Genomic DNA, 9,690 nt, shown 5'->3' on the forward strand with positions numbered 1-9,690 from the left:
ACAAAAATGCTATCCAAACAGCCGATGGACTCGATCTGCTCCGGTTTTCGAAGATATAGGAGATGTTATATCTGCTACTGTGGTTGTGGGAGGTCATTCAATCAGGGGCAAAAGGTGAGGTACCCAGAGTAGACTTGTTCCAATACTCAAAACTCGCAAGCCATCTCGGCCCACAAACAATAGAGCGGCCCCAGTTCGAGACGCCATCCCAAAACCCCTCCAAAGTCAAAAACCCCCACGGCCAGCCAAACACCGGCGCTCCCCACACCCCCGCCGCCGCCGGCCGCCGCCGCCTATGCCCTTCCGCCCCACGCTCCCCCGCCGGTGCTCCCACGACCCCAAGCTCTCCTCCTTCCTCTCCGCCCTCGCCTCCCTCACCGCCTCCCCCTCTTCCTCCTCCTCCTCCCCTTCGCCGCCCGCCGGCTCGGTGCCCGCCTCCCCCACCCCCGCCGCCTACAACGCCCTCATGTCCGCCTACTCCCGCGCCGGCCGCCACGGCGAGGTCCTCCGCCTCTTCCGCTCCCTGCCCTTCGCCCCCACGGCGCCGCTCTTCACCACGCTCATCTCCTCCCTTGCCGCCTCAGGGCGGCCCCTCGCCGCGCGCGCCGCCTTCGCCTCGCTCCTCAAGTCCGGCGTCCCGCCCACCGCCTCCGCCTTCACCGCGCTGCTCAGGTCGTCGAGCGACGCGCTCGACTTCGTGGACAGCGTGTTCCGCGCCATGGAGGCCCTGGGCTGCTCCCCGGATGCCGCCGTCTACAACTGGGTCATCTCGATGCTCTGCGACTTCCAGCTGGTGCAGGAGGCCCTGGGGTTCCTCGACCACATGCTCGAGAACGGACCGCGACCCACCGCTCGCTCCTTCACAGCGATTCTACGTGCTTACTGCGAGCAGGGAAGGTTCTTCGACGCAGGGAGATTAGTCGATACGATGATCCAGAACGGTTGCCCACCGGATGTAGTATCATACACCGTGCTCATTGAGGGGCTCTGCCGTGTTGGGGAATTCAGCACGGTGGAAATGATCTTAGGTGAAAGTGAGTCGCAAGGGTGGATGCCAACTGCTGTTACATATAATATTTACATGTCTGGCCTGTGCAGGATGGGGTTCTTGGATGAGGCATTTCGTCAAGTAGATATCATGCGCGGCAGAGGGCTGTCCGTGACAGCTGAGACAGTGCATATTCTCTTCGATTGTTTGTGCCGAAATGCAATGTTTTCAGAAGCAGTGTGCTTGCTGGAACATAGTGAAGAGCTGGGCTGGGATGTTGATGTGTTTTGCTATAACACTCTGATGAGTAGGCTTTGTGACGTTGATGATTTTGCCAGGGTCTTGAAGCTGCTGGTTGATCTGTTGAAGAAGGGCATTGGACCAGATAAGTTTAGTTTTACCATTGCAATTCGGAGCCTCTGCCGAGCTGGGAAACTTCGGCTGGCAAAGTGCCTTATAGAAAATAAGGGGATTAAGTATGATGTTGTGGCTTTCAATACCTTGATTCATGGGTTCTGCATAGCTGGGGATTTAGACAGGGTTCAGCAAACTCGTACAGATATGATCAATAGGGATGTTATTCCAAATAATTTTACTGATGCAATGCTGATTGATAGTTTATGTAAAGAGCGAAAGTTTGGCGAGGCAAAAAGATTTGTTCTTGACTCTTTGGTAAATGGTTTGGTGCCTGATCATCTTATTCGTCTGAATAATTGGTTGGTAAAAGCAAAAAAAATGACACTGTTACTGAAGTTACTCTATGAAATACGCTGTAAAGGAATTGTGGTAGATACTTCCATTATCAGTCCATTGGTTAGGGTATTTTGCTGGGAGGGGTACTGTCGGCGTGACAATTTCTATCAAATTTCACCTATACTTGACATTATAGTAACATATGTCGAGCAGTAATGGAGCGCAGAGCAGTGTGATTATGTGAAACTCATTTTGGTTTTATTCTCTGCTAAGCAAACAATGGTTGACAATTGCTACATCAGAGATAATCATCTTTCATCAGGTCAGTTGGTGCCAGAAAATATATTATCTATAATATTAATGTCTTCACAAGATATTAATCTTTGTTAGGTTTTCAGGGGAGGAATAGCTGAGTTTGAACAAATGACACTTAGATTTGAGGAGTCCATTCGAAGCTATCAAGTTTAAATGTGCTTTTAGATAAATAATGGACAGAGAGGTATGCTTTCTTTTTGGGGGGCTTGTTCTGTATTTACTCCCACAAGGGCAATCCCTATGCTGAAATCATTGTATTATACCACCTCTGTTTTTTTGTGAAAGAAAATCATTGTTGTACTAGATATTTTTGGAGATGACATGTCCTTTTGTTGTAATTTTGACTCTTCAATAGAAACTTCAATAAGCCCCATGTTCTTTTTAGAAAAACCGAATCTGACTTTCTTTTGTTTATTAATGGTGACAATCACCTAATGGTCTGAAATGCCCTTCCCTTGAATAGGAGCCAGTGGTGACAAGTCATGGGTATGGCTAATATGCTGGAAGGTGCACTTGTTGACATTATAAGTTCTCAACCAAGGTATTGTTCTCCCGATAGTCAGTTACATCAAATGTAAATTCTTCTGTGACATTATCATCAGTTAAATAGGTAGGAAAATTTGGAATTTGTGTGATATTAGAAGTAGCTATCACACTGAATTTGTTTTAAAGAACACTTAATAAATAAAATATCCAAATGAACATGAAGACGTGTGGTTTCTGGAAAAATGTTCTGCTAATGTTGTACCTCATGATTGTGACTCCCCAACCCAAGGTTGAGGACAAGACTAGTACAGTACATCCAAAGTTTAAACTGTAAACTCAAGTACTATGGAAATACTAGACAACTCTTCACATTTCATCTTTTACTTCAATCAGTAATCAAAAGCAGAAAGTTGGTGCATCACTTCCTCTACCACCTTATCAAATACTTCATATGTGATATTGGAGGGATCTCAATGTCACTTAACTTCAACAAGAGAAAGCTATAATAATGTTGTGTACGTAACTGTTTGAATTGTTGAACATTGCTGATACATTCTTGGATCAAACTATCAAGCTCATCATTGTGGTGCTTCCTATTATAGGTCTCTTCTGCATATACATATGAATGCAACCTTGGAAATGAAGGGTGGTCACGCATTTGTCAAGTGTACTCATCTGATAAAATGTCTGAGAGCATGTTTAGTATGAACACATTTGTTCATTCAACTTTGGATCATCGATGTGAATTTATCATTTTAGCCGAGTAACAGGACCATCTTCGTTTTCATTTGGGGTGTGGAAGGCTGGAAGCTGCTAGGGGCGCATCAACCTACTTAGATTTGCCTACCCATTTGGATGATGATAAATCACATGGGCTACACAATATACATTCGGTGTGCCCTACTTGGAAAGTGATGTGCTATTAGAATGAGAATGGCATAGGCATACTGTAATTAGCATAAGAGTTTGTTGGATGGACCTTGTAACTCCTGTCTCCTAAGTTCCCTGAGATGGCACTGTAATAGTAACTAGCACTTCTGAGTCGTGTGTGGAGCTCTCAGACCTAACTTATTTGCTAGTAGATGAGTAGAGACACTTACAGAACTGCTTAGTACTACTGTTTACTGCCTGAAACACAGTTCATTCTTCTGGTCAATTCAATAGGGAAATGTTGATACTTCACACCAGCAATTTTTTTTGAACGAACATTTTTTTTTTTGAACGAACCACACCAGCAATTCATGTATTTGACTGTTGGACACGGCATCTTCTGCAGCTTGTAACTAAAATCTCCTCTTGAATTGTTTACCTGCAAATGTTTTTCTTTTACACGAGTGTAATTTCGGTCTAGCTATATCAACGACTCAAATTATAAGTTAACAAGGATCTGAATGTTTGGTGGTGATGCAGGGTGTTGCTATACTTCAATCCAGGTACAAGCAGCTTCCTTTTCAATCCTTCTTTCGGCCATCCTCTCCCGGACAGCACACGCATCCTCCCACCTCCCTGCATCGGCGAGCGACTTGGACACGACAGCGTATGTGCCTCCTCCGGCGTCCACTTCTCCATCGAGGAACAACTCCGGCAGCCGCTCGCCGGCGACACCGGCAACGCCGTTCGATACGGCATAGGAGCAGTAAACTCCCAGCGCCTTCTCGGCGTCGTATTCCGCTGGCATCTGCCTGAAGATCTCTCCAGCTCTGTCAAGCTGCCCGGCTCGGCCGCAGGCGTCGAGCACGCACGTGTAGTGCTCTCGCCGCGGCGAGATCCCGTACACCCTCGCCATGGCGCCCAAGAACAGCAGCGCCTGGTCCACCCGCCCGGCGTGGCAGCAGGCGGTGAGCAGCGCCAAGAACACGGCGCCGTCCGGCCGGACCCCGCGCCGGAGCATCAGGGAGAAGAGCTGCAGCGCCTCCCTGCACCGGCCGTGCACGGCCATGGCCCGCGTGATGGTGCCCCAGGAAACCATGTCCGTCTCCGGGAGCTCGACGAACACCTTGAACGCCAGCCAGGCGTCCCCGCACTTGGCGTAGGCGTCGATCAGCGCGTTGCCTACGACCAGCTCGCCTCCGAGACCTTGCTTCACGGCGTACGAGTGCAACAGCTTGCAGCTGATCAGAGAGCCGGAGGTGGCCACGGCGTGCAGAGCGCTGACCACGGTGGCGTCGTTCGGCGCGGCGTCGCCGTCGGAGAGAATCCCCCGGAACATCGCGACGGCGTCCTGAGGGCTGCCGCTCCTCGCGAGGCCCCACACCATCGTGGTCCAGGCGAACACGTCCCTCTCCGGCATTTCGTCGAACAGCCTGCGCGCACTGGCGAGGGCGCCGCACTTGGCGTACACGTCCAGCACGGCGTTGTCCACGATCGGGTTGGCGCCGTGGCCGCCCCCGCGCCTGAGCCAGAGCCCGTGGATCGCCCGGCCCAGGGCGAGGTCCCCCAGCCTTGCGCACGCCGGGAGGACGCTCGCGAGCGTGAGCGCGTTCGGCGCCGCGTCCATCCTGGCGAACGCCGCCACCGCCTCCGCCGCGCGCCCGCTCCTCGCCAGCGCCGAGATGCGCTTCGTCCACTGCACCACGTCTCCCGAGGAACGGATCATTCATGACAGACTAACAGTTTCGCACCGCGTAGCGAGTCGAGTTTGCACTCTAAATAGTTTGTGACAGGATGAGAGATGGACGCGGCTCTCACGAGCAAACTTTTCCTTTTTTTTGTTGGAGGGAACTAATAATGCAAATCTTAATTTATTTGTTGGAATGGGCTAATAATACTTCTTTTTAACTTTGTAAAGCTACAATAAATATAGTGCAATTTTGCAGAGCTTAATAGAGGCCATGGCCCTGCTCAGCCCCAGCAATCAACCATTGTTCATGTACCATGTCATCTGTACACAGCTCCCAAATACTATATGAGTATTTAGATTTAGGAGTGTAAAGTTTTTACGTGTCACATCGAATATTATATAGGGTGTCGCATAGGGTGTGCACTAATAAAAAAACTAATTATACAGAATCAGTCAGTAAACAGCTGGACGAATTTATTAAGCTGAATTAACCCGTCATTAGCAAATGTTTACTGTAGCACTACATTGTTAAATCATAGAGCAATTAGACTTAAAAAATCTCTCTCACAAATTAGTTGCAATATGTGTAATTAGTTATTTTCTTAGCCTATATTTCATACTTCATGCAGATGTTCAAACGTTCGATGTGATATGATGTAAATTCTTTGTGTGGGAACTAAACAGGGTTTATATGGATTGCTAAAAGGCAAGGTATTAAATCTCCCGCTATATTTTTGAAACTAAACTGACAGGAGAGCTGCCAATGATATTTTTAATAAGTAGGAGACGGGTTACAAGAAAAGAAAAAACAACCACCGGCTGGTTGAACAGTTACACAACACACGTCAGAACTCACTAACAGCTAAAACCACCGACGGAGCCCAATGTTGGATGTCGTTACCACTATAGCTATACTCTATACGCCTATGCCACTATCTGGGAATATAATTATTTGTGAAGTGTTTAACTATTTTTTCTCATGTACAATTTGGTCGTTATAGTCTATTTAATCTACTATTAACTATTTGAGAAAGCCATCTGCTAAATGTTTCAGTCAGTGATTTAAAACACCAAAAGTCATTCACTTGTAATTTATGCAATCAGATTATAGGGAAAATTTGCACCAGCCATAATTAACCGTGTACGTTCTGCATAAACACATAGAGGAGGGCATATATATCTATCTATCTTATGGTGGAGCAGGTGTAGCCGCTGGCGTCGATGGCGTTGTTCCGCCGCGGCGTCCTCCTGAGGCGCACGACGCACTGGGCGTCGTGGCGGTAGCTCAGCCTCACCAGGCTCCCCACCATCCAGTACCGAGACCGCGCCCTCACCGTGACGGCGAGCGGCAGCCCGCCGCCGGACTCGAGCAGGTCCTGCATGCCGCGCCCCGCCGCGTACATCGGCTTCCCCTCCGCCGCCACGAACAGCCTCACCGTCCTCTTGCCCCGCGCCCCGACGTCGTAGGAGGACCCCTCCTCCTCCACCCCCTGCGAGGTGGCGAAGGTGAAGCGGCCGAACGACATGTCGAGGCGCGGCGGGCGGACGTGCAGGGTGAACACCCTGGAGTGGTTGTCGACGGCCATGGCGACGGTGAGGTTGCAGCTGAGGAAGCTGGTGATCACGCCCGAGCCGTCCAGGCCTTCGCCGAGGCTGAACTGCTGGATCTTGCCGACCTTGAAGGTGACGCCGGGGTCGCGGGGCTTGGTGGCGACGAAGAAGACGAGCAGCGCGAACGCCACGCTGACGGCCACCCTCCACGCCACCTGGAACACGATGCAGCAGCAGGGGGCGTCCGGGTCCAGCTTCACGTACCTCCACGCCCCGCTCCTCGCACCCTCGCCGTCGTCCTCCTCCTCGTCGTCGACGCCGCCGCCTGACCGCCCCGACAGCACCTGCCGGCCCCGGTGGCCGCCGCCGGCAGGCAGCTTCTTGTCGGCGGCGAGGAAGGAGTTGTTGGAGCCGCGGGAGGAGGAGTAGCGGGACAGGGTGAGGCGGGACGCCTCCTGGTCGACGTCGTGGTCGTGCGCGGTGGCGTCGTCGACTACGCGGGAGTGGCGCGGGGCGGCGAACGCGGCGTCGGGGAACGGAGAGAGGATGATCGCCGTGGACTCCGACGCCGGGTGGCTGAGCGTGTGCGACGCGGCGGAGGGGCTCTGCACGTAGTAGGCGCACGGGGAAGGGTGGAACAGAGGAAGCTCTTGCTCGTCCGCGCCGATGCCCGTGCCGCCTGCCATGTCGCCGTCGCCGATCGAAGCCTGGTGGAAGGCCGGAGCTAGAATTTCGCGTCGCTTTGCACGTCAAAATGTGATCGATCGCTTATATAATAGGACAGTTAAGCTCACGTTTTTAAATGGGGACTACCTATTGATTTTTCAATAGGTTTGGAGCTTCAAATCTTGTAGAATTTTCAACGAATGAATACAATTCATTTAAAATGAAATAAAAAAGGACATATATGTCAACAATCGTAATTAAAAAAACAACAGCTATAAAAATTAATTTTAGTGCATTAACTAATGAGCGTAACTGTATGTTAAATATATAAGAACATAAATCTTGATACAAAATTGAGGAGAAGTCATCAAACATGATGGGTTATTCAGTTTGATGCCAATTTCAACCATACCAATTTTACCAAAGTTGCTAAAAAGTGCATACATTTAGTTTGTTGTCAAACTTTGGTAACAGGGCCCCCAATTTTCAGGGGCCCCTAGGCCCAAAACTTCAACACTAAATATACAACTCAATAAGTAAATTGGTAGCATAACTAGTCCCGAAAATCTGTTATTTTTCTTGTCGTTTGGGCTTCGATTATACCTTTGCCGGTTCGCACAGTTGTGCCGATTCGCAATCTTGAATCGCCTCCCACTGTGGACCTCGCCAATCACAACGAACAAGAGTAGTAAATGACGCCTCACCTGTTTCTCTTGTGCGGTCGTGCCACCTGACGCCTGCCGCGCCCCTGACCTAATTCTTTCTGGTAATTTATAATCCGGTAATCCCTAATATTGGATTATTATTTTAGGCCATTCTAGATTGCTATGAAATATATTACAGAGTATAAATTATTTTCATATTATATCATCAATTAAGTTTTTATCCTTCAACTTTGCACAGGGCTCCCAAATTTAACAGGACAGCCCTGTTGGTAAATACATAAGAAATTCTCTAAAATATTGATAATATTGCTAACTTTTTTAAATTTTGGTAATGTTTATTTTAACTAAAATATGAACAGCCCCTATAAATCTATCACGAGTAAAATAGCATAACCGTTTAAATGTGAATCAGCTGCAATTAAGTGTACGTTAGCGCATGACAGGAAGGAGTTCATTGAGTGGCCCGGTTGGCGTCGTGGCGAGTGTCCATGATGGTTAGCACTTGGCAGTGAAAACGTAGCAAGTGATGAGCACACATGCCGCAATTTTAGCATGGACCTCACCTTTATTAACCTCTTTTTGTGTAGTTTTGCAGAACAATTATCTAGCCATGAGCCGCTCTGTGTGAACATGGAACACCGGTGTGGCCTCTGCTAATCACTACTCGCTACAATTATGGCTGCCAAACTGGAGCATGTATAGCCTTCCACTACGATCAAACCGATTAGTCTCCGCGCAAGCTTAGTGCTAGAACGTAATAATTCGAACAAAGTAATGTAGGATTAATCGATTGCATTGCTACACTTTGAAATTAAAATGGATGAACTTTGGTGGGCTCGCCGTTGTAATAAGCTCCAAAGATATTTGAACTTTTGGTAAGCCGGCCGGGCCATTAACAATGTCACACCCCGTGCGCCGCTCCTCCATTATGCACCATCATGAGAGCACAACTGTGTTACATACTTACATGTGCCCCCGGCTGCTTCGGCAGCGACGAGTGACTTAGATGGCAAGATAGATGCCAGAGTGATCATGTATGTATACACATCGGCCAATGATGATGCATCAGGCCAACAAAGTGGCGTGTCATTGAACACCGTTGAGGCCCCTTTGGCAAACGCATAATTCTAATAGAAATGCAAGTAAATAAATAGAGGATTTTAAAATGCATGAAAAACAGAGAAATAGTTGTTTTATTGGTTTGGAAGAAAAATTGTAGGAATCGGATAAAAGAAATGGATTCAAAGGAAAATTTTGAAGAGGTTAGAACCCTTGATAATTTTTTTTCAAAATTTCTACAGGATTTGACCATTTCATATGAATTTCAAATAATAGGGTAGGATTCAATCTTCTGTTTCAAATGCTTTTATAGAAAATTTTTCGATAGGACTGAAATCCTTTAGACTTTCTTATGTTTTTTCTGCAAATCAAAACGGGCCCGGAATTGTGTTCGCGAGATGTACCGTATGCGCTATGCGATAATAATCCTCATCAGTTTGCATGATGGCATCGTGTTTAGGTCAGTTGGGCCGGCTCGTCTCGGAAGATTTGGAAATTTGGCCCAGATTGGCTCGGTTGTCTCGGCAGATTTGGCTCAATTGGGCCTGCCCAGCGTGGGACGAACTTAGGCTGTGTTCGAGAGGAGAAATTGGACATTCTGCCACTGTCAATAGTGGGTTTCGCCACAATGCCATTCTGCGGAATGACGTCGTTAAAATGCCACTTTCAACCGATGCCAAACATTTATTTTGCCATTTCAGCCATTT

At 48.3% G+C, this 9,690-nt stretch overlaps 3 protein-coding genes across 3 annotated transcripts; 1 reads left to right on the forward strand and 2 right to left on the reverse strand.

The window, feature by feature from the left end:
• Nucleotides 1-274: 274 nt before the first annotated feature.
• On the forward strand, nt 275-3,687 carry LOC127767607 (pentatricopeptide repeat-containing protein At5g64320, mitochondrial-like). The gene is made up of 4 exons (XM_052292996.1): nt 275-2,003; nt 2,080-2,180; nt 2,460-2,537; nt 3,085-3,687. The coding sequence occupies exon 1, from the start codon at nt 296-298 to the stop codon at nt 1,895-1,897; it is 1,602 nt and encodes a 533-aa protein (XP_052148956.1). The 5' UTR covers nt 275-295; the 3' UTR covers nt 1,898-2,003; nt 2,080-2,180; nt 2,460-2,537; nt 3,085-3,687.
• Nucleotides 3,688-3,702: 15 nt separating this feature from the next.
• On the reverse strand, nt 3,703-5,155 carry LOC127767610 (putative pentatricopeptide repeat-containing protein At3g13770, mitochondrial). The gene has a single exon (XM_052293000.1). It carries the CDS (start codon nt 5,076-5,078, stop codon nt 3,900-3,902), a length of 1,179 nt encoding a protein of 392 aa, XP_052148960.1. The 5' UTR covers nt 5,079-5,155; the 3' UTR covers nt 3,703-3,899.
• A 692-nt stretch (nt 5,156-5,847) lies between these two features.
• Nucleotides 5,848-7,394, reverse strand: LOC127767611 (uncharacterized). Its single transcript, XM_052293001.1, has one exon. The coding sequence runs from the start codon at nt 7,277-7,279 to the stop codon at nt 6,227-6,229; it is 1,053 nt and encodes a 350-aa protein (XP_052148961.1). The 5' UTR covers nt 7,280-7,394; the 3' UTR covers nt 5,848-6,226.
• Between the last annotated feature and the right edge of the window lie 2,296 nt (nt 7,395-9,690).

The sequence above is a fragment of the Oryza glaberrima genome, chromosome 3, assembly GCF_000147395.1.
Source record: "Oryza glaberrima chromosome 3, OglaRS2, whole genome shotgun sequence".
In the NCBI taxonomy this organism is placed as follows: domain Eukaryota; kingdom Viridiplantae; phylum Streptophyta; class Magnoliopsida; order Poales; family Poaceae; genus Oryza; species Oryza glaberrima.